Source organism: Puma concolor, chromosome D2 (assembly GCF_028749965.1).
Source record: "Puma concolor isolate L17-30 chromosome D2, mPumCon1.1.hap2, whole genome shotgun sequence".
NCBI classification, from domain to species: domain Eukaryota; kingdom Metazoa; phylum Chordata; class Mammalia; order Carnivora; family Felidae; genus Puma; species Puma concolor.
Genome location: NC_141677.1, coordinates 82,770,148 through 82,795,370, shown reverse-complemented (window position 1 = coordinate 82,795,370; position 25,223 = coordinate 82,770,148). Strand labels below are relative to the sequence as shown.

Below are 25,223 nucleotides of genomic sequence, written 5' to 3'. Positions count from 1 at the left end.
GAGTTTTAGATTTGTAGGAAAATGGAGAAGATCGTGTAGATTGTTTACACCTTCCCCACCTCCACGTTCCTATTATAAACATCTTATGTTAAAATTGTACCTTTGTTACAACTAATGAACCAAAATTGATAGCTTTTCAGCTGAACTTCGTACTTCCTTCAGATTTCCTTACTTTTTATCTCACGTCCTTTTCTGTTTCTCCATCCCACCCAGCATGTGGCCCCAGATGACATTTAGTCATCCTGCCTCCTTGGGCTCCTCCTGGCTGTGAAGGTTTCTTAGAGTGCTTGTCTTTGATGACCTGGACAGTTTCGGGGTGTGCTGGTTACGTATATCGTAGGATGCACCTTTTTTGGCATGTGTCTCAGGTCAGACTGGGGTCATGGGTCTGGGAGAGCAAAACTACAGAGGTAAAGTGTCATTTTTATCACATCTTATGAAACGTACATGCCACCAACATGACGGGACTATTTGCCCTTGATCCTCTGGCTAAAGTAGCTTTTTCAGGTTTTCCCTGAAATTCTTAAAATCTAAAATTACTCTTTTCAGATTGACTTTTGCCATGGTTCTTTTGAGCATCCCTGGGCTGTCGTTTTAAAATCACATTCCTGGGGCACCTGGATGGCTTAGTCAGTTAAGCATCCAACTTTCAGTTTGAGCTCAGGTCATGATCTCCCGGCTTGTGGGTTTGAGCCCTGCACCGGGCTCCACGCTGACAGCATCGAGCCTGCTTGGGATTCTCTCTCTCTCCCTCTCTTGTCTCTCTTCCTCCCCCCAAATAAAAATAAAATAAACTTAGGGAAAAACAGGTTTAAAATCACATTCCTAATTTCCATCCGGGGAGTCTGTAGATGAAACGCAAGAGTGACGGTATTACTCGGTAAGGCTGCAGATAGGGATCTGAACCAAGGAAATATATTTGTGCTTTATGGGAATGTTGCCACTGTATTTGCCTGTAGCAAGGAGCACTTCAGTCAGGTCTATAACTTTTTTTTAACTCTCACATATTTGGGGCTAAGGAAAATGCATCACGAGTTTCCTAAGCCCGTGTCCCCAGATTGTTACGCAGCTCGTAACGGCCACCTCGACCTTTCTCTGCCCCACCCCACCCACCCCCAGCTAGATTTTCAAAAGAATATTTATCTTAATCCTATTTTTAGTGACTCAGATCAATTCTTCTCTCTTAGGTCCACGTAGGGGAAAGGCAGAACTCCAGGTGTGATGTTTAAGGTTTACCTTGACTAGTAATCTCATCTGAGTTTGCTTCCCCAGTGGCCCAGGGGCAGCCTGAGCGGATCCCCACCAGTCCCTAAAACCGGCGTTTTCTAACGATCGATAGCCCACGGTCATTTTCCAGCCGTCAGTGTGGTTTGGTCAGACACCGTCTGGAAGTCCAGAAACGTGGATTTGGACATCCTAAACTGACTTCATGCAATAAGCTTTTTTGAAAGCTCTTTGACTGCATTGAGCTTCCTCAACCCTGTGAGAATCCAGAAGGGAGAGAATGTGCTTCCCATCCTGCAGAGGGCAGACAGGACTTCAGGGGCAGGCCTGGAGAGCAGAGGTGTGAGGACTCAAGCGAAGGGCCGGATTTTGCTGCTCCAAGATGGCTGTTGTTCTCTGTCTCATAACTCCGCCTCTGTCTCCACCTCTATGGAGCTGAAGCCCTTGGTTGGCCATTGGAAAGTTGTTCCCTTAGCAAAGCAGGCAAAGGAGGCTGGGCCATGGGCAGCCAGGCTCTGGGTGACTCACATGGTGGGGAGAGATCCAAAGTCACTTTGCGGGCGGGGGGTGGGGGGGGGTGGTCTTCATTACTGGTTTTTTTCCAAGACCTTAGAACCCATCCCTGTGAAGATTCTTTCTTGCCGGCCAAATCGGGTCTTCTACGTCCCCTCTTGACCGGCCACAGTCAGGTCTGAAGATGAAAACCTCAGATGAGGACACAAGCAAAGCAAACACACGTGTTATTGCAGAAGATAATTGTGTGAGGAACCAAACTATCTAATATCCTTTTTTTCCACCACGAGACCGAGGAAAACTGGCCATTTTATCAAACTGGCCAGCAGTGTGTCTGGTCACCCAATAGACAAAAAGCCAGAAGTCCCTCCTCACTGTAAGCTATTCCTATTTTTTTTATCTAGGCAACCAAGTTTTGTTGATGCCTAAATATTAGGAAAAACAAAATGTATGCAAACTGTCTATTTTATAAGGTCCTATTTTTTTCCCCTGGGTTTCTAGGACTCGAATGTACGCATCGTTCAGGACCTGCTTTTATGGTTTGTCAACAAGATCACTCCATAAAATACATTCTGATATCTCACAGCTGTGTATAATTTATTCTGTCTATCCATGCAGCACAAATAAAATTTTTATTTGCATCGTCTAAAAGAAAGAGCAGTGTGTAAATACATAAGCAAAGCTCATAAGAAACGGTCTTCTGCCTACAGATACTGCTGGGGGGATATTGTGCAACCAATTAAAAAGCGGAGGGAGGGCTTCATTATCCATGTGCATAGACAATAAATACCGTGCACAGCAAACAGTGCCGTTACTCAATTTCTTAAAAAGGTTGCACAACATTCTCCCAGTGCCGGCAGAGCCTGCCTCTAAATTCTCCTCGGAATATTTAGAAATAGAGCCTCGTAGACGAAAACGGTTCAGCCAAAAAGGACTTCTTTTGGATTAAGATGATGGAATATGTAGGTGAAAAGGGAAATGTTCGGTGGTTGGAACATTTTGCCTTCAGGAGAGTAGATAACTCTTTCTCTGCTACCAAGGGTCTCGGAGGAAAGAGGTGCAGAGGACTGAGAATGTTCCCGTGTTTGGTTTGTGCAGCTTCAGCGTGATTACCAACTAGGAGGCCCCACAAGGTTCCCCAGCTTCCCCCAAATCAAGGGTGTGGACTTGCTCCCCTCCTTCTCCCCTGCTGGCCTACTTTCGCGAACGATTCACCCAGGAGACCTGGGCTGTGTGGCGCCGTCTCCTTCCTTCCCAGACATATGGCTTCTCAAGGACGTTCTATCACACACAAAGACTGTCATCCAAGTGTCTGGGGCTGGGCGAAGATCTCTTCCAGGTCTTTGTGCAGTGTGGCTGGAATACCCTGGAAAGCATCCGGTCTTCCCCACTGTGGCTGGGTGGTGGGTGGCGGGTGAGGCAGAACTCCTGTTTTGGATTTAACGAGCCCTTGGACAACCAGATTTGTGACTGACTACTCAAGTGAACCACTCACTTGGGTTGGAAATTTAACTGCCTGGAGTAGCTTCTAATCAAATTGTTTTGCTTTTGTAGAGAAAATGTTTCGATGCTTGCAATCACTTTCTTAACAGTTTTGCCCAAGTTTTCAAAAGATTAACGTAACGGCCACAGTGACTCTTGGCATGTGGCATGGCTTTCATCAGTTTAGGGGAAAGTTCAGACAGATTTCCCATTTTTATTCCATAATTGCTGGTATTTCAAAGCTTTCTTAGTCCAATTCAAATTAATACACCTCTCTCTTAAGATAAATTCAGCTAATTGCACTCTGTAGTCTGGTTCAGCAGGAGCTCTATAACTAAATTAACGCACACTTTCAAGTAAATTCCAACTCAGGAGTCCCACCGAGGGTCCAGAGCAAGAGATCTGGGTCCTGGCAAGGCTCAGAGAGTGATGTCGATGTCACCAGTGGATGACCTTCTCTATGCTTCACGTGTATTTTCTCCTTCTAGCCTCGCCACGCTCTGCCTCATTTTATGGAAAGGGAGAGAACTTGCTGTGCCTCTGTGGACTTGTTCTTCCCATGGCTCTGTGTGGGCCTGGAATATTCTCATCTTCACGGCTGGGCTTATATGCATCCAACAAATAACGATCTTTCCTGGCCTATCCGTCAAGAGTAGGCCTCCCCACCGCTCTACCATCAACTCGTGTTTTCTTATTCCCTTCTATTTGGAAACCATTGCAGATTTGCAGGAGTGGCACAGGAATTACACAGAGCCCCTGTAGCCCTGTGCCTTCTTTGACCTGCCTGCTCTCTGAAATGGTCTTGTCTGTTCATCTTGCTTTCAATACAAGAACACGTATTCATGTCCCTCTCTTAGATGCACGGGATAGAGAACTGAGTCTTCCGGGGTGAAGCTACATTTATGAAATGAAGGTCCCGCCAGGATAGGCAGAGGGACTGACTGTAGGTGACATTAGGGCATATTGGGCCAAATCAGAAACAATGGGCTTTTTGAATGGGAGACATCAGAGTGCCCATCAGAAGGTAGGCAGGGATTAAACAGTTGTTGAATGAGTGAGTGAGTGAACGAGCCAACAAGTGGGCAAACAACTGGACCAGAGACCCACAGCTGATAACATGGAAGGGTCAGTACAGGTGCTTGGGTATGTCTCATCCCCAAGCCCCTACTAAGCCCCTACTTGTAGTGATGTGACACTGCCAGGGAGTACATCGAAAGGCATGAAATCAAGCTGGTGGATGAGGGTCATTTATGCACAATCTCTATGCTGCCAATGGCTGCCCCCTCTGCAGTCAGGAGAAGGGATTCTGGAATCTTCCCTTTGGGTAGCAATTCTTTCCACTTCCATCCAGCCCTCCACCAGTATCCACAGATGTCACCACCTGGAGTGGGCCCCTCTGGGTGCATGGCCAGAACCCTCATCACTTGAATGCGGGTTCATCCCCAAAAACTCAGCTCCTCTCAGCCCTGAGCACCACATGATTTCCTCTTCTTGTTCACGTGGCTCATGGTCCTCTCCCCGCCACACACTGCTTGTGGCCACCAGGCCCACTCACTTCCTCTGCCGCTGGCCATCTCCCCAACTTTTGGCTCATCCCTGTTCCTGTGGTCCCTCAACCAGTGGGAGTTTTAAATGCCTTGTGAGCAGCTTGAGAATCTTCCCGATCGGCTGTGTCAGACAGTTAATACTCAAGTAGTAATCCTTTTGTAACCTGAATATAACTGCAGGCTTCCACATTGAGAATGATAAAATGGTGTGGATTTAAAAGTATTTGGGGAACTGTAAAATGTCTAGGATTAAAATTTCAATACCATTTGTGCCCAATAAATGTGAACTCCTTAGTAACTTAAAACAGTGCTATTATGACTCAGGTCTGAAAATTATGAGTCCTGGTTGAAGAAATGGGAATAACATGTGAGGGAATCTGCTCCCATCCTTTACCGTGAGGGATAGACTGTGGTTGCACCACATAGCAGGAATGTGACCTCATCGGAGAGTGAGCCCAGAGAAATTACCGTACTTGTTAAGAAAGTGATACACACTCCAGAAGAGAAAAAATGTTATACTTTCCATTAGGATTGTTTATGGATATGGCGCTAAATTGAACCTGTGTCGGGACATTAACTGGTTCGACAGGACCCCAAGAAACAAGATCATATAATAGTTTATTGAATTACTTAATTTTTTTTTTTACATAAACCAGTCTCGTCAGTCTGAACTGGCAAATTAATTTTGTCTATAGAATCACTCACTGAAGCATATAAAATTAGCCTCCGTAAGTACAGAGAGGAGACTCGGCATTGGGTTGAGCTGATTCACTGGGACTTAAGTAAATGGCTTTAGTCTTAATACAGCTAAAGCCTTGAGATGTTTAATGGAGAGCTGGTCTTAAGCAAAGCATTCATTCATCATTTAAAAAGTCACTACTTGCTGTGTTTTGGTTGCTTGTGGAAGGACAGAATTATATATACTTTGACTTTGATTATCACCCAGCACATGCCATAGGACTTGGAGGGGAAAATGAGCTTTCGTTTGAGTCGCAACATCGTTTGGTCAGATTGACAGAGAATTCATCACCTGCAACACTGACCGTGACTTAATAGAGAATGCTGTTTCTTTGGTCTCCTTCAACTTCTGGATATTTTCGTGGAGTTGTTTATGTCATGAGTTTCTGATGTCAAACTCTTCCTGACAAGAGTGAAGAATGGGGCTGTTTTCTTTCTGACGCAGGGGTGAACCCAGGAAGCAAATCAGCACCTTCCATCCAGCAGGCCGGAAGAAGGGGCCGGGGAGGAGCTTACGAAATAGTTCAGGTCTCTGTCTTGAACGGAGCCCTCTGGGACCCCACGGAGAGCATCCACTCAAAGGTCAGTTGTCTTGTCTCTTCTCGTTTTCTTGACTGTGTGATGGCTGAAGTTTGAAAATCACGTCAACTGCACTCATTTTCTTTGGTCCAAGCTTTGTCTTTGTTTTAATGTTGACTTTATCCTTACAGAGTGAAATTTTGTAGAGGGACAGTCTTGATGAGGGGCCCAGCGTCGTTTACGTCTGCTAAAAGTTCCTTTTCAAACACACACAGGTGATAACGTGTCCAGGTATACAGTTTCTGTGTGTGTGTTACTCGAGGGCTGGGTATTTTTCTATATTCATGTCTATTTCATCAACATTTTGATGTTATCGATTATTGGTAGAAACATGTTAATGTGACTTTTTTAAAAAGTTTGTAATGAGTTTTAATGCAGTTTTGTGCTTTGTTGACTTTGATACATATTTGATTTGAGCCTTCTATGATGTAAAAGAACAATACAAAATTGAACCATTAGCGATTAAGTTTGATATTTCGATGAGTTTTAGGTGCCAAATCTACGCGACTTTCTTAAATTTCAGGACTTGTTGGAACAGTTGGAGAGTGATAAAAATCTATAGAAATATGAGCTCTTTGGAGAGATCACACAGATGGCTTTGTCCTTGTGTTATGTGGAACTATTTTTAGATTATTTTTCATAATAGAAAACAGATTTTTTTTTAAGAACAGTTGAGATTGTGAAAATCCTCTGTGGCTTTCTGAAAGGGCTGCAGTGGGCCCCCTTAATGTGAGTAATGATAATATGATTTACATCACTAATTTATTTTCTAAAGAAGCTTTTGGTTGAAAGTGAGCAATCGGAAAGGTAGGAGGTTTGGTTAAAGGATCCAGATGCCAAATCTACTCTTTTGGATTTTTCTGTTTCATGGAAACTGTTGCAAATTTAACAGGCAATGGATAAGTCACTTGCGGTGGTATTGATGGTGTTTCCTGGAAGAAAAACTTAAGATGTTAAAGAATATTTCATTGTGTCATTAATCTGAAAAAATAGAGATGTTATGATAGATGCAGAAAAGAGAAGCATACTATACCAGAAAGTATGCCTTTAAAATATTTATAGGTGCTAATTAATAATACAAAAATATGGAACCATCTAAAGTTTCTTGGGGGGTAGAAGCCGTTATGGAAGCTTTCCCTGATTGGGGGGTGGGGGTTGCCAAATGTAGCAAATAAAAGTCGAGAATATCCCCGTAAACTTGGACTTCAGATAAACAGAGAATTTTTTTTTTCAATCTGTCCCATGCAGTATTTGGGGTATTGTTGTTTATTGAGATACACATTTAACTGGTGCCCTGCCCTTTGTCTGGCAACCCTACCTGGGGTGCGTATCAGAGCCAAACCTGATGAGTGTTCTTGGCACGCCACTGGAATGGACCAGTTCAGGTGGGGTCTGGTTTCTGACCTCCAGCTTCATCCTTCCTGCCAGCCAGCCATCTGGCAGACATCCCGAGGCACGGCGGCGCGTCTTCTGCTTCTGGCCAAGCTTACAACCCGATGACTATGGGGCACCCGCACCAGCTTTAGAGAAAACGGAGAAAACCATTATTATTTGATGACTGTCTCAGCTCCTCTGCAATTGTACCTCCAGATTAGGACCATGCAGGTGGTAGACACATGCGTAGGACACTCAAAGGACTCCACCTTACCGACATTATTTAAGGGAATAGGGACTTAAGAGATTTGGGGGACAGCATTTTGTCATAATGCCATGGGACTCGTGAAATCAGCCTTATGGCTCTGTCATTACGATGTGTGCCCATATGTGGTAGTTAACCACTAAGGGCCTGCATGAGAAAGGGCGCCTACGACACGCTTGTACATGCGTGCCATAATTCTCCATGAGGGAGATGCGTGTACCTGTTGGGAGAATAGGGATTCTGACTAATGGTGTGTATGTGTGTGTCTTTCCTTGTCATCACGTATGACTGCCCACATCTTCATGTTAGACATTTTCATTCTCATTTCATTTCACATTAACAGAGTATATCCTCAGGTATGCAAAACTTACATTCATGAATATTTTTGCCACACAACTCTGCCTGCTGTACCTGAGAATATGGAGTTGTGGGTTTAGATTCTTGCTTTTCTGCCCTGCTCTTTTATTCTTTGCTCTCCTGTATCTTTCTGTTCAGCCAGTGTCTTTCCTGAGAGTGTGCTTAGTTTGGGGAAGGCCCAGGCATCTTCCTTTTTATAAAGTGCTCCTAGGGGATTCTCATGAGCACACAAGATTAGAACCCTTGCACTGTTGGAAAGCGCTGGAGTGCTGGTCAACCCGACTGAGCTGATTTAGGCAGAAGTACTGTCACATTCCACACCTCCTTCTCCCCGCTGTGATTGAAATATATCTGGATGGGATATTATTAGGTCCTTTTCAAATGAAGCACCAAGCCATCATTGCCACTGATAATTTACTTGACAGAGACGAGGCTGGGAAAGAACGTGACCTTGCCCGCGTTGGAGAGCTTCTGGCATTTTATTTGTCTGCTCGCTGTTATTTTGGTCTATAACATGAGGATAAGCCTGTCTGCTTTCCCTCCGTCTCAGGGCTGTTACAGGAATGAGTGTGATGAAACAATGGCTGTAAAATCCCATGGGGAACTAAAACCCGCTACACCAATGGAAGGTGATACTACAAGTACAAAGTGTTTTAGGGACCCATCTCCAATTTCATGTCTTGAAAGAAAGGAAGCCCGGGGAAGGCATGTCAAGATGTGACAGATCGGGAGATGACCTGCGTTGAGCCCAGCCTTTGAATGCTCCAGGAAATGTCCAACCACCAGCCTGCTCACATGAGAACGAATGTATGGAAATAGTGTGTGGAATGGAAAATAGAAAGGCAAGCAGATTAGAACGTGCAACCGAAGCTTCCCTTTGCATATTGTGGGTCTCAAATATCAAATATCAAATGGCAACTAATTAAAACGGCAGAAGTAGATTCCGCTCCATACATTGAAAGGAGCCTTGCTTCTCCTTCAAATAACCATCTGTGTCAGCCCTTCTGGGGAGACTTCTCCTCACGTGGCGGGGGGGCAGGGTGTTCACCCCACCCCCCGCATTCCCACCCCCACCCCAGTAGCAGCGCCCCCTCCCAGAACTTCCTCACAACCACGGTTCTTGCCAAGGTCATAGGTGGCCTCCCAACTTCCAAAGCCAGCCCTTCCTTTCACTCTGTGTCTTACTTATCTTGACAGTGATTTACCCTCCTTTGAAATTCTCACTTTCCTTTGGCTCCCAAGACCCTGTTCTCTCTTGTTTCTCCCCATATGTCTTTAATTCTTGCTTTTCATTCCTCTTTTTGGCTTTGTCCTTTAACGGTTGGTTTCCGCTGACTTTCTTCTGACTGAGGGCTCCCGCTGGCTGTGCCGTTCACTTCTGTGGCCTCACTGTCCGCCTAGAGCGGCGTGGGGGGCTGTTCATAGGAATGACTCTAGTGACGTTAGCCACCGCCCCTCAACTCCTGCTGTGTGGGAAGTGCCCCGCCGGAAACATTTCACATGATGACCCCAGTACGTATTCTCTAACATATACGGACTTAAAACCCACATCACTCCCCTTGCCTTCACTTCTGAGATTTGGGCCTGACATCCAGTGGATTCCAGGAGCCTCCAGTTGAAAGTTCCCAATTATTTTAACTGCGCTGTGCCCCAAAGTGGACACAGCCCCTGTCAATCTTCTCTATTTTATTTAATAGCCCCTAGAGGATAACATTGTCATCCCCTTCCCCCCGCCCCCCTCAGATCATGAGATTGGAGACATCTGTCGAGTCCCCTGGCCCAATATGTCTAACACATGCCCCTTCCCCACCATGGCTTATTAGTCCTTTACTGCTACAGACATACATTATGCAAGCAGAGTGATTTGTCTAAGACACAGAGCTAGCCTGTCACTTTCCTGCTTCCCAGCCCCTTCAGAAGCTCCCCATGATCTCTGACTCCAAATCCAGGTTTCTTGATGATGCCCAAGATGCCTTATAGGCGGGGCTGTCCCGATGCCGAAGGCCCCGCTCTACCTCCCAGCCATCGAGGTCATCCGAGCAGAGCAGCCTGCTGCCTAAATGTGCCATCCTTGGTATATGCTGTGTCCCTGACACCTGAAACCCCAGCTTGAATTATACCTTCTCTCTCTCTCTCTCTCTCTCTCTCTCTGATCTTTATTCATTTTTGAGAGGGAGAGAGACAGAGAGCAAGCAGAGGAGGGACAATGGATTCCGGCTCCTGTGTTGCCGTATCATGATGGACCAGTGACTAGCCCTGGCTGAGCCTCTGTTTCCTTATCTACAAGCGAGGTGTGAACGTGTCCCTTGCTGCCTGACCCAGCACGCTCGGCACGCTGAGTGTCCACCTCTTTCCTTTCTCGTAACTCATTCTGGGCTTTCCGGAAGGGCCTCTCGACGTCGGCACTGTCGCCAGTGGGGCTGGGTCGCTCTTTGTTGTGTGTGTACAGGCAGGGGGCCGTCCTGCGTGCCATAGGGTGTTCGCGTCCCTGGCCTTTACTCACTAGATGCCGGTAGTGCCTTCCCCTCCATTCATGTCGACTCCAAATGTCCCCTGAAGGGGCGGGGGGGAGGTGGTGAACACCTGCCCCTTAAGAGCCACTGCACTGGGGGAAAGACTAGGAAGGATAAGGACAGTTACTAAGAACCTTCCCTTGACTTCGGATGGAGCTAGACCAAAGGCTAGTAAACCTTGTCTGGGAAGACCTAGACGGTCAGTAACTCAGCTGTGTGGGTCCCACGCCGTCTGTCTCAGCTGCTCAGCTCTGCCCTTGAAGCATCAAAGCAGCCCTAGACAATGCCTAAACAATCGGGCATGGCCAGTTCTAATAAAACTTATCTGTGGACATTGAAATGTGGATTTAATAGAATTTTTACGTGTCATGAAATAGTCTCCTTTTTAAAAAAGAGAAAAAGTCATTTAGAAACGTAAAACCATTCTTAGCTCACAGGCAGTAGGCTGGATTTGGCCCACAGGCTGTAGCTTGCAACCCCTGAGCTAGATGTCCATACTATAGATATTTCCCACTAGGTGCTCTGGCGGCCCGGCAGGGTGGGTGTTGTGTAAGTTTGCAGACCAGGGTGCGGAAGCACTTGGAACGGGAAGTAGCCCGTCTGGCGACCAAGCCCAGTCGGTCAGATTCTGAAGTCTTGTGTTCTTTCCTTAGCGCCCTGCTGCCGCCCCCCCCCCCCCCCCCCCCGCCGCCGGAATATCTTTAGCTTTTTTTCCTCTTGTGCTTCGTATCGGGACCAGCTCATAAATCCAGACTCCGAAAGCATGGCTTGGAGGGCAGGTGTTCTCCCCGGCTGTCTTGCCACCAAGGAAGCTCTGACTTTCTGGAGATGTGAGTGCTATTCCCAACTCTCCAGGGCATTTTTATGCACTCTTATCCTGCAGCTGACACACAACAAGGACGAAGCAAACCGGGGTATTGTGCTTGGTTCACCTGTGTCCCCACCACCACCTTTGGGAGCACACCTCTCAGTCAAGGAGGGGCTCTGGGATGACATTTCCACGTGGCTCACTGCCAGCTCGTTTATTTCCTGTGCCCTCTTAGCAAGGCCCTGATGTCATTTGTTTTAAAATTGGCTTGTTGAGGGGCGCCTGGGTGGCGCAGTCGGTTAAGCGTCCGACTTCAGCCAGGTCACGATCTCGCGGTCCCGCGGTCCGTGAGTTCGAGCCCCGCGTCAGGCTCTGGGCTGATGGCTCAGAGCCTGGAGCCTGTTTCCGATTCTGTGTCTCCCTCTCTCTCTGCCCCTCCCCGTTCATGCTCTGTTTCTCTCTGTCCCAAAAATAAATAAACGTTGAAAAAAAAAAAATTGGCTTGTTGAATCAGGTATCCCTACAGTTACTGCGATTCCACCCCCCCCCCCCGCCCCGCCTTCCCCACCTCAGACCTCTAGCATCATCACAGACCTGGGACCTTTGAAAATATGTTTTTAAAATAACAAATTTATGGGGCGCCTGGGTGGCGCAGTTGGTTAGGCGTCTGACTTCGGCTCAGGTCACGATCTCACAGTTCGTGCGTTTGAGCCCCACGTCAGGCTCTGTGCTGACAGCTCAGAGCCTGGAGCCTGCTTTGGATTCTGTTACCTTCTCTCTCTTCCCCTCCCCTGCTCGTGCTCTTTCTGTCTCTCCCTCTCTCTCAAAAATAAATAAATCTTAAAAGAAAATAACAAACTTAGGTAATATGAGGGGATGGAGTGCTTTGCATTGTTTAAACAGAGTTACAAATTTCTTTTTGCTTTATGGTTCTTAGGTAAGACTCTCCATGTTTGAGTGACAGGTGGGGTATATAGCTGCTTGGTATGAGGACGAAAGGAGTCTGATGAGTTCTGTTTTCAGTTTTTCTGCATTCATCCAAGCACATGTGAGTGTCTGCTGTGTTCCAGGTCCTAGGTCAACTTCCTGTGGTAAAGGATGGGTGAGCCTCTGTCCGCCCTTAAGAAACTCACAGATGAGTGACCAGTTATAATAAATTTAAATAAGTACTTAATAAGAGATCCGTGCTTTTTAAAATAAGTGACTTTAGAGTCACTTTAGATTTACTGAAACATTGCAAAGATAGTACAGACAGCCCCATATACCCCACACCCCACTTTCCCTGTGATTCACATTTATATTGGTATGACACATCTGTAACAATTCATGACGTATGGCCTTTTAAGATTTTTAACCTGAACTCTTTCACTAAAAGGAAAGTTTCTGGGGCTGGAGGACATTTAGAAGAAAAGAAAATGTCTAGAAAGGCTAATGATTTATTTAATGACTTGTTTGTTTATAATGTTTATTTTTGAGAGATTGAGATAGCAAGAAAGAGCATGAGCAGGAGAGCGGCAGAGAGAGAGGGTAACAGAGGATCTGAAGCAGGCTTTGCGCTGGCGGTAGAGAACCCGATACGGGGCTCGAACTCCCAAACCACGAGATCGTGACCTGAGCCAATGTCAGACACTCAACCAACTGAGCCGCCCAGGTGCCCAGAGGAAGGTTTAAATCACAGTTTAGACTAAAGAGCATATCTCCCCGAGAGAGACTTAATGTTGTGTTTAATGGTCTTACATCATGCGACGACTGAAGATGCTCTCACCTATGCGTTTACTCTGGAATTTCTCAGAAGTCAGAACCTAACCAATGAGTTGGTGGTTCCTTCCTAGTTGTTCAAGAAACAGTCATGTTGGTGATGATGGTTCGTTCAACCAAAGTTTAAAGTTCAGATTTTTTTTTTAAAGTTTACTTACATATTTTGAGAGAGAGAAAGAGAGTGTGTGTGTGCACATGCGTGCACACGCATGTTGGGGGAGGGACAAAGAGAGAGAATCCCAAGCAGGCTCTGCACTATCAGCACAGAGCCCGACACAGGGCTCGAACTCACAAGCCATGAGATCATGACCTGAGCCGAAATCAAGAGTCAGATGCTTAACCGACTGAGCCACCCAGGCGGCCCATAAAGTACAGATTTTTTTTTTAATTCCATTTGTCTTAAAAAAGTGAGAGGTTTTTTTAAACCTATCACAAGAATGCCTACAACCAAGTATGTAAAATCATGTGAAAAACAACTGAATACAGTGCTGTGATTGTAACATAATAACTGTGTAGAGAGCTTGTGTGAAATTTTCCTCTTGTATTGATTTAACGTGCTATGGACTCCCCCATTTCTTGCATGCTTCCTTGTAAGGGTCAGGTATGTGTTTTTGAGTGGTATACACCAGTATTTTATAACTGTTTTGTTATTGCCTGACTAAAGAGAAAAATTAATTTGGAGTAATCTTAATTGAGTTTAGCTTACCTTAAATTATATTTCTCTTTTGGGAGAAATGAAATGCTAAGAAACAAGATCTGTTAGCTAGAGTTAAGCTTTGGAAGGAAACAAATTGTTGTAATATCTACGAATTTTTAACCCCTACCCCAAGGACCAAGTTTTTCCCCCTTGAGGGCAATAGCCACCTACTGAGAACAGGTGATGGGCACCATCCGTAAATGGGCAAAAGGAAATGTATGTCTCCCCAGACTACATGTATTTACAGCAATCTGCCCATTGGAGATTTGGGGCAGGTAAGAAGAAAAGTTGATTTCTCCCTCTCTCAAAGTCTTGTTCTTGCTAGACTTTCTAAAGTAAGTGTTTCATGTGAGAACAATCTTGGATTTACAGAAAAATCACCAAGGGAGTACAGAGGTCCCACATACGTCACCCAATGTTCCCCCCACTATTATCTCATGTTACAGTGCATCTGTCACAATTAAAGAACCAATATTGGTACATTATTACTAACTGAAGTCTGTACCCTATTCACATTGTCTTAGTTGTTTACCTAATGTCCTTTTTCTGTGAGACCACATTACGTTTACTCATCATCTTGCCACTTGGTTCTGACGGTCTCTTAGACTTTACGTTTTTGACGATATTGATAGCTTTGAGAAGTACTGGTCAGGGATTTTGTAGAACATTCCTCACTTGGGGTTTGTCTGATCTTTTTCTCATGATTGAGCTGGGCTTACCTAGGTTGGGGAGGAGACCCCAGAAGTCAAGTACTATTCTTGTTACACCATAGCAAGTGCTATCGACGGGCCTTATGACTGTTGCTATTGACCTTGATCGTCTGGCTGAGGTCATGTTTGTCAGGTGTGTCTCCTTTACGTACCGGATTCTTTGGAAGGACGTGCACATCTCATGCTCAAAGCAGTTCTGCTCCACCCCCTAGAGGGTGAAGTGGCTGCATTAATTAGCTCTAATTCTCCTGCAGGGGAGATTTATCTCCTCTCCCTATTTACTTATTTATTCAGTTATTTTTCTGTATCAGGATGGACTCATGGATATTTATAGTCTGGTTTGTAATCCAAAACTGTTTTATGTTATTGTTCAAATTATCCCTGCTTTGGCCATTGGGAGCACTTTCAGTTGGCTCCTGTGTCCCTTTGACATGCTCCCTGTGGAGTGTGTGTGTGTGTGTGTGTGTGTGTGTGTGTGTGTGTGTGTGTGTGTATGTGTGTGTGTTATCACTCCCCAACTTTCTGTCACTACAAGAAGCACCGGGTCTGTATTTCCTGCCCAGTCCTAAAATCAGCCATTTCCCCACAGAGCCCTGGCTCCGTGGAGAATGGTGTTAGACATCAAAATCTGGGCACTGGGTGTGCTCAGCCGCACTGCTGTGTCACTTGTTGGTCTTCTCAGCTGACAGAGTAAGGAAATAGTTGTGTGTGTTCCTGCTAGATTTTAAGGAAACAGACTTCAAATTCTGGGTCAAGACTGGGACACACCATACCTTTTCACACTATATATATATATATATATATATATATATATATATATATATATATACACACACACACACACACACACACACACACACACACATATTAATATTTCTTTATTTTGGGGGAGAGCACAAGTGAAAGAGGGGCAGATAGAGGGGGACAGAGGATCTGAAGCAGGCTCTGTGCTGATAGGCTGACAGCTGCAAGCCCAATGTGGGGCTTGAACTCACACACGGTGAGATCGTGACCTGAGCTGAAGTCAGATGCTCAACCGACTGAGCCACCCAGGTGCTCGAGTTTTAATTCTAAAAGTTATATAAGAGAAAATACACCAGGAGTTTGGCTTTTTGTGGCTATACCTATGCAGCCAAAAATGAATGACTGTTTTCAGTAACCTCAATCAATCCTTGAGAATCAAACCTAATCATTAAGTTCTTTTCCCTAAAATGTTATTTTAAGAAATTAATGCCCGACTCTCCAGCAGTTGACCTAATTCTGGCTTTTCAGATTCCCTGAGTTGATCCCTGCCTCAAAGGCCGTCTTTCTGCTAATTATCGGAAATTTATTTGACCTTTTCCTAAAAGTGGCGCCCAAAAAGATTTTATTCAACAGGCGTAACCGTTTTCATTTGCAAGTTTTACTCACTGAAGGTAGTAAGGGTCTTTTTTTGCTTGAACCCACTAATGTTCCAAGCATGTAATTTAAAGACATGGTCATAAACCCAAACGGAGTTGGTGAGAGCACAGCTAATGAGCCCAGGGTTGTAGATTATGTCTGTTAGGATTCCCTCTTCCCATGGGAGCCATTAGCTGGGCTCCATTCTGTGGCCTTCCTGGCATGTGTGTCCCCATGGCATCTCACAGGGGACACCCCTGAAGGTATGAGGGCAGACAGCCCAAATTCGATAATGTTATGCATGTGCTGTGTCCCATCACTGCTGGGTTTCCAGGGCTACGTTTGTATATGCAGGTGACATGTTTCACACCTGTGTTTCCCAAACATCGGTCACCCACGATCTACATGAAAGATCTCAGCCTAATTGTAGAAACAGCCACACTTCACAGTTTATTCATGCTTGATATACTAATTGTTTTCACAACCACATAAAAGGTTGTGAATGAAAAGTGTGCTGTGTACCTCTCTAAATGCATCCGTCTGTCATCGGAGAAGACGTTATATCATTTGAAAACAGTTGAAGACCTCTCACAGTTTCTTCCTTTTCTCCCTCCGATAGATGCTCCTTGAGCACCTCATCAGGGGTGCTGTGCACAGCTGTGCTAATTAAGCCCTGCCTCACTTGCAGGGGGGCTGGGGCCATCGGATCCCCAGAGTTGAGGAGTGAAAGTCCATCTGCTTGGCGGCCGAGCCCAGTGGCCCAGCCAGGAACAAGCACCATCCAGTAGAATTCCACCTAAGACTTGTTGACGTCTCACTTCTGAGGGGAAAAATTTTACTGACTAAACATCGTCTTCCCCTGAGTTCTTTCCGTATACTCATTTAATCAGCAAGGAGTTATTGAGAACCCCTCACATTCCAGGCCCCCATGCTGGGTGCTGGAGATACTTAAAAAAATAAAATGCGTTAAAAACTGGCAATTTCCTGGCAGAGCTACTGGGAAGCTTGCTCAAGCAGAGCTCTGGGAGGTGAAGCGTAAGTTAAGAGTCGAGAGCCCACGAAGGGGTAGAGAATTCTCTCGCGGCTCCTTTGAAATCGAGTCCCTTCTTTCAGAGTTCAGAACAAGACCACTGAGCATATATATGATCTCTGGTCGTGCCTGTTCGGCTGACGGGAATGTGTGTGCATGGCCAGAATTTCTCGCTGGTTTTGGTCTTAGGCGGGCTATGTGGGAAGCCGTCGGATCCCCGGGACCTGTTGGCTGGCCTGGCCCTGGCCGCCTCCGTACGTGTCCCTGCTCATCTGGAGCCCGGAGAGCAGGCGTTGGTGGGCTTGCAGATTTCACGTCTGGGCTGTTTGGGGAGAGTGAGGTTTTCCGGGTCCGTAGACCCCCTTGCTTCCCTGCCTAAGTAAGGGCAGAAGGGAGCTTTTTAAGATTCACCTCCAGAGCAGCCTCGGGGGGAGTCCCGGAGCCGAGTGTTTCCAGCCTGCTGTTTCATGAGCAGGTATCGGGGCCTCGTCTCGTTCAGTCTGGACGCGTTTCTGGGAAGGCAGCTGCCACGGGAAAACGCCTGCAATGGGCGTATACCACAAACGGGCCGTCGCCCTCCGAGGCCCGAGGGCGACACCAAGATTCCCATCTCGCTCCCAGTTGCCCAAGCAGCATCGGTTGTCGGTGGGGAAGGACAGAAACAGCGTCCCGAAGTCACACACAGAACGTCGAGTGTATTTTTGTCGGTTACAACGGACGGGAACGCGGAGACGTTCTCCTGGCCCCCGTGAGCGTTGCCGGGGGAGAGCTGGCCACAGGGGCTGGCAGGCGGGGGACTGGGTTGGAGGGGCTTTAAAGATCTTTTCCTGTAAGATAAATGTCCAGAAGCTGCGGAAGTGCACGTCTTTCATGACGTCAGTACCCTCAAAGACGACACGTGTCCATCGCTCGGTGAAACGTTTCCGGCGACACCTGCCGGTGTTGGCGGAGAACAGGAATTGGAGCATGCGCAGAACTGGCCTATTGCACGCAGTAACCTCGGAGGCACCGCCTCTCAAGAAATTCCTACAGCCGGGGCGGCGAACGGATTTAGCTCTTTTATTTGAAGCTGCCGAGGCTGGAGGAGCTCGCCTTGCGATTTCCTTGCTGGTATTTCCGAATCACATGGGAAGACACAGGAAGTGACAGGCTCTAGCTTCTGTGCAAACTGAGGCAGCCCGTGGAAACCCTCCGCGACTCTGCGTCCTTCTGTCCAGAAGATCCTGATTGAGATTTGGAAACCTGCTCTGCATCGTCCGTGTTGGGTGGCAAATTGTAGTTTTCTGTTTGTTTTTGCAAACTACTCCTTAAAAAAAATTTTTTTTAATAATATTTATTTATTTTTGAAAGAGCGAGCAGGGGAAGGGCAGAGAGAGAGGGGGACAGAGGATCAGAAGTGGGCTCCGTGCTGACAGCAGGGAGCCCCATGTGGGGCTTGAACTCACTAACCATGAGATCATGACCTGAGCTGGAGTCGGACGCTTAACCGACTGAGCCCCCCAGGTGCCCTGCAAATGACTCCTAAACACCTGTAACAGTTAAGGCACTATCTGGATTGGGGTTTCCAGATGAAGCAGGACCTTGAATGCTGTGCTAAGAAGGTGGGAACTCCATTCCAAAGGCAGTGGGAAGCCGCCTATGATCTTGAGCGGTCAGGTGACACTTGGGGCAGTAGTTTTAGAAGAGATTTGAGATAGAGGATCCATTTTAGGGAGGCAAGTGGTGGCAAGGCTATAGATAGACTCTGCTAGAGACAGCGTGTGTCAGGCCTGTGAGGAGACCAGAGCGAGAGCTGGTTTACGGGCTCTTGTCTTCTGCATGCTGTGTCCACGGCACTGAGGCTGTCAGAGCTGACGGCTCACAGGATGGTCGTCCTCGCTCTGTGACTTTGGCAAGTTACATGACCTCTCTGAACCTCCGCTTCCCCATTAAAAACAGGAACCCTAAAAACTACCTAGTTGAGACAGCTATTGCAAAGGTAGTGTTTAAGTGTGTATGTGCTACATGCCGAGACTCGCTGTGTTGGCCATTTTGTTGTTTATACTTCCCGTGCCATGAAATGTTCTCAGAAACCTGGTTTCTAATGGCACGTGCCAGGGTAGCATCTCAGTGGATCCTTCACTCTCTGGCCCCTCAAATCCACCCTTACTCTGCAGAATGAGTGTTTCTTCAACACAAATCTGACTGTGTCTTCGAACTGTTTAAAAAACGTCAGTGACCCCCCACTTCTCTCGGCAGAAGACCCAAACCTTTAATGGGGGGCCTATGCGTCTGTCCATGATCTGAGCCCCTTCCGTCTTCCTCACACTGCGCTTCGCCTCCAACTCCCTGACGGCTTCCCAGAGGCTCGGCTTCCCGCCTCTGCTCTGCACAGTATTTCTACACCCTCCTTCCTTCCCTGCCCTAGGACCCTGCCTCCCCTACCACGTCTTGTCTCCATTTTCCTGGACTGATCTCAGAAGTTACCTTTTTTGGTTGGCGTCACAGACTGAATGTTTGTTTCTCCAAAATTTGCATGTTAAAGCCCTAACCCCCAGTGCGATGGTCTTTGGAGGTGGGCCTTTGTGGGAGGTGATTAGGTTTAGACGAGGTCATGCGGCTGGGGCCCCAAGGATGGGATTAGCGTCCTTATAAGAAGAGGAAGAGACCAGAGCTTTCTCTCCACCCTGTGAGGATGCGGTGATAATGTGACCATGCGCAAGCCAGGAGGAGAGCCCTCGCCAAGACCCCAACCATGCTGACACCCTTATCTTGGACTTCCAGCCTCCAGAACAATGGGGAATAGGTATCTGTTGTTTAAGCACCCCTGTCTGTAAAGCAGACCAAGGCAGTGGTTTTCCTGAACTCACATACATGACCCCTTGTCACCCTCTGGTTAGCTGCCAGATACCCAGTCAGTACCCCCATCATGGCGCATGTTACCCAAGCACTCAGTCAGTACCCCCATCATGGATTATGTTACCCAAGCACCCGGGCAGTATGCCCATCGTGGTGTGTGCTATCCACACATAACAGTTGATTTTCTTGTTGGTTTCCTAGGCAAAGTGTGAAATCTTTAAGGGCAGATACTGTGCACAGCTCATATCAGTATCTTCAGAGTCTGTTGGTACTTGACACATAGCAGGTTCCCAGAGATGTTTGAATTCATATTTATAAGAGTCCCTTACTTTTCAATTATTCCATTTCATTTACTTTTACCTTGACTTTTGTTTTGGTCTAGTGCTTTTTCATTTAGGTTTGACGAAGGCTACAAAAGATTTAAAAAAAAAAATCATTTCCGTAGATAGGTTCACAGTCAAGGGTCTCTCCCAGGTACTTGCATTTTCAAATGCTTGAAAGTGTTGGTGTAAACGATGGGCTCTTAGGCAGGTCTGCTTTTCCCAGAAACCTATATGTCGTATCTCTTGGTTGATTCGGGCCCCGGTTTGTAAGTGGATGGTGCTCTCAGTTTGTCCAGGATGAAGGGCAGAGCCCTCTCCCGTGTGGCCTCGTTGAGATGATGCTCTAAACAGAAGCCAGGCTTTGGCCTGCAGCCCTCATGCTTATCCCTGCTCTATTCTGTCTGCCTGAAAACTCCCTTTAGAGTGCCCGCCTCCTGCCGTATCCTGTCCTCACCCCACCCTTGCCTGGTTTCTGCTTTGCCTCCGCTCGGACATCTGGCCTCCTCTCCAGCAATCAGACGAGCTTTCCCCCCTCCATATTCCTGGCACTTCTGTTCCCCCCACTCCTTCCAAGCGTGGCTCCCTCCCTACCCACCTCTCCTCTAGTGGCCCCAAGGAGGTGCTACAAACGCCAGCCCTTCTGTTTGAAGTTGTTTAAGACAGAGTTGATGGTCTCCTCTTCCACACTTGGCTTCTCCTCTGGGATTCCATCCGTAAGAGCCGCAGGAGCCCTCCTGTGAGTGCCCGTTCCTGACCTCCATGCGTGAGGCCCTCCATCACCCATCTGATCCCTGCCGGGAGAGCCTTTCCTCAGCCCTGCCTCAAAACTACCTCCTTAGGGAAGGCTTCCCCGACCATCTCATGTAAGTAGGTACAAACTCAGTTAGTTGCTGTCCTTGCTCTCTGTTTCTTTCACACCATGCCTCGCCATTTTATTCATATGCTTGTATGTCTGCCTCCCCAACAAGACTGTCTCTTCCAAGAGGGTGGAGACCTCTCTCTTTTGCTCACCACTGTTGCCCAGAGTCTAGCACAGAAGCTTGTGTGAGAAGTACCAATGCCATCTGGGTGGGTAGATGAGGGATGGGGGTAGACGGGTGGAGGGTGAATAGGTGGGGGTGGCTAGGGCCAACCCCTTGAAGCAGATGGTGTTGATGAGACCCCTGTGTTCTCTGCCTCCCTTTTGCATCGTCTTCTTGGGCATCTGGCCCTTCCTTACAAGGTCCTAATGTCCTCCTATTTCCAGGGAGGGAGACATTGGCCCCAGTTAGCATCTTCTGAATTCTCCAAATTGAATTTCCGGAACTGGTTTTGTGAGAGCCAACCTCCCATACTGTCCTTGCCCTTCTGAAGCCCCCTCCCCCACGGAGTCAGCGTTAGTCTGTGTCACCGATAGAATGAGGTGCTAGTGGGGCGCCTGGGTGGCGCAGTCGGTTAAGCGTCCGACTTCAGCCAGGTCACGATCTCGCGCTCCGTGAGTTCGAGCCCCGCGTCAGGCTCTGGGCTGATGGCTCAGAGCCTGGAGCCTGTTTCCGATTCTGTGTCTCCCTCTCTCTCTGCCCCTCCCCCGTTCATGCTCTGTCTCTCTCTGTCCCAAAAATAAATAAAACGTTGAAAAAAAAAAATTTAAAAAAAAAAAAAAAAGAATGAGGTGCTAGTGACGGCATATGATTTTACGCTTTCCACCTTGGTCTCGTGGACCTCTCACTTGGGGGGGAACCGGCTGCCACGCCCTGAAGATACTTAAGCAGCCCTGTGGAGGGGTGGGTCGTCCGGCCGACGGGCACCACCAACAGCCGGGTGTGTGAGCGTGTCCTCCAGCCCCGGTCAAGCCCTTGGGTACGGTGGCCCCCGCTGGCCTCCGGCTGCACCCTCCTGAGACACCGTAAGATAGAACCTCTCAGCTGAGCTGAGCCAAGTTTCTACCCACAGAAACTGTAAGCCAAGTAGCAAGCTGGAATGCTGACTTCAACTGAACAAAAGCGGCCGCCTCCCACATAGAAGGGAGGCGGGGAACTGGGGGAAAAGCGTCCACTGAAAGGAAAAAAGCCAACACCAAGTCCAAAGCCTCGACTGCAAATCGCCGTTCCCGACGGTGCGTCCACGCAGGTGCAGGTGTGGGTGAACGTGGCCGGCAACGAGAGGGCGCGGTTCGTGGTTTGTGAGAAACTAAGTCGCGCTGATCCCAACAGGGTGGACGAGACTATCGTCTCCTGGGAGAAGACAGGAAAGCTGCTTGTTCTTGAGGCAGAGGAAAGGCTAAAGTAACAAACAAACCTAGTGTTTAAGGAAGGCGGCCGCGATCTTGGTCTCATGTTTGGCTTATTTTTTAGATTTAATTACAAAGGATTCAGAGTTAGAACCTAAGAAGAGGTTTCTGTGTGTGTGTTTCCCTCCTCCTCGCGGGCCTCACCACAGGCACGCCTCCTCCCTGAAGCCTTCCCTGACCACCCAGGCTCTGCTGACCCCACAGTCTCTGAATCCCTCAACCACGTGGTCAAGACCACCTGGCTGCACATAGTGCTTCTCCTTTAGTGTTTGTGTGTTGAGGGAAGACCGTGATCTAAATTCGGCCACATTCATCCAGAGGCACAGTCGGGTTCTAACATCAGGAGTGGTGATCTCCTGGGGGTGGAGGGGTGGGGGGCAGGTATACCCAAGTACCCATCTTCCACCCATCTTGGGGTCCCCCAGCTGGTGTTCCTGCTACAGGTTTCTTGGTCCTTCTCTCACATCTTCTTCTTATGGTCTTTTTTTTTTTTTAATGTTTATTTATTTTTTTTGAGAAAGAGTGTGGGAGGGGTGGAGAGAAAGGGAGAGAGAGAATCTCAAGCAGGCTCCACACTGTCAGTGCAGAACCTCACTTGGGGCTCGATCCCACCAACGGTGAAATCATGACCTGAGCCAAAATCAAGAGTTGGACTCTTTTTTTTTTTTTTAATTTTTTTTTTTTTAACGTTTATTTATTTTTGAGACAGAGACAGAGCGTGAATGGGGGAGGGTCAGAGAGAGAGGAAGACACAGAATCCGAAACAGGCTCCAGGCTCTGAGCAGTCAGCACAGAGCCCGACGCGGGGCCTGAACTCACGGATGGTGAGATCATGACCTGAGGCGAAGTCGGACGCTTAACCGACTGAGCCACCCAGGCGCCCCTCTTTTTTTTTTTTTTTTTTTAACATTTATTTATTATTGAGAGACAGAGAGAGGCAGAGCATGAGCAGTGGAGGGGCGGAGAGAGGAGGAGACACAGAATGCAAAGCAGGCTCCAGGCTCCGAGCTGTCAGCACAGAGCCCGACACAGGGCTTGAACCCACGGACCGCAAGATCATGACCTCAGCCGGAGTCGGATGCTTAACCTACCGAGCCACCCAGATGCCCCAAGAGTTGGACTCTTAACCGGCTGAGCCACCCAGTCTCCCCAGTTCTTCTTGTGGTCTTAACTGTACTGCCAGTGTATTACCTCTAGCATTGTGCTGTTTTTTGAATCAGCGTCTTTGGAGAATGGGTTCAGAAGGAGTGAACTGCCCTCTCTCCGTCTCTCCTTCCCCGGTTACGCTGCTACCTTCATTCAGCAAACATGGATAGAATGTGTAAGGTTGCCCCATGAAACACAGGGTGCCCGGTGAAATTTGAATTTCAGATAAGCCACAAATAGCTTTTGAGTTAAACATATGTCCCATGAGGTATTTGAATTTGCCATCCATATATAACTAGATTGTGTTTATTTTGTCTTTTTTCCCTAAATCTGGCAACCCTTATCATCCACTCTGTGCCACACCGTGTGATATAAAGATGAGTAAAATGTCATCCCTCCCCCGTGGGTTGTCAGCCCAGTGGAAGAGACAACCTACCTAAAGAAAACACTTCTCCTATGACTGTGCTGGAACCACACCCATCATGGGGAGAATGAGAAGGACCCCAAAATCCAGTGCACATGGGATCGTAATATTTCAGGGATACAGCTCGGAGAAGGCTTCCTGGAGGTTTTTGTCTTTTAGTGAACCTCAGTGTGGATGGACACCCCCTAAAGGCAGGAACCTCATCTTTTTAGGATGCACAGTAGCTGCTGAGCAAAATTGTAGTAGCTCTTCTCGTCATAGCCCACAGTTTCATATTTTGATCCCTTCTCCCCAAACAGACATAGTTCAGGTCTTGATAAATTTCCTGGGCATGTGCTACTTTGCATTATAGCCTTACACCTTTATTAATGGAGTCAGTTTTTTATAGCTTCCTGTTGAAAATGAGACAGGGCATCCCCAGTGGTGATTTACAATCAAAGGCAATGTCAAGGCATTTCTATTTTTTGGAGTTAACCCTACGTTCCTGCCTTTCTGCCCCTGCCTCAGCCACCGGCCATTTCAGAAGCAGCTTGTGGCTCCTGAAATCTGCTTTTTCACCTTGGATTTTCTGGGTAACTGTGGCAGCCTGGTTTGACCCTACCACTTGCCTGGAAGAGCTTTTGGCAAGGTAGGCAATGGTGTTGGTGAATTCCTTGCCCTTCTCGTAGTCTGTAGGATTTTTAGCTTCTTGCGTATTTGTAGTTGCTGATCTCTGTCTCTTCCAACTGCTGCCCCCTGGATTTCTTGGCTCTTGGTTTTCCCTTATTCTCATCCTACCTCCTTCGCTGTTTCTGTTCTCCCCCCACCAGCCTTCTGAATCTATGCAGTTCACGAGGTCCCGTCTTTTGCCTACTTCCTCTCATGGCGTTCTCGCTCTAGAACCCTTCACCTTCTCGAAGGGTGCTACCCTCACCTTTATTGTGACAAGGTCCTCGCCACCAGCCCTGATCTTCTGCAAGATTCAGGTCCATATTTCCAATTGTCTTAGATCATTTCAGTCTGGATATTATGCCCTTCTCTCCAGCTGCTAGTCCTCAGAAGTGAATTGTTTGTTTGTTTGTTTCCTCTTGAAAGCTGAGTGGCTTGCTGAAGCCCATATTTGGCTTGTGATACAGCCAATTCCTAAGCACGGATTCCCACCTCATGTAATACAGTAGGAGCCCTTTAACTATGTCTCCACCCTCTGAACCCAGCTCACCATCTAGCCTCTAGCTTAGAATGGACTGTAGCTGAGAAGGACGATCCATT

General features: G+C 47.3%; 1 protein-coding gene across 1 annotated transcript in view; it reads left to right on the top strand.

Moving 5' to 3' along the window:
- Positions 1-25,223, top strand: part of ADAM12 (ADAM metallopeptidase domain 12) — a 353,237-nt gene that overhangs the window by 41,091 nt on the left and 286,923 nt on the right. The window contains exon 2 of the mRNA XM_086681149.1: positions 5,950-6,086. Coding sequence (XP_086537275.1) covers positions 5,950-6,086 — 137 coding nt within the window. The remainder of the gene's footprint in view (positions 1-5,949; positions 6,087-25,223) is intronic.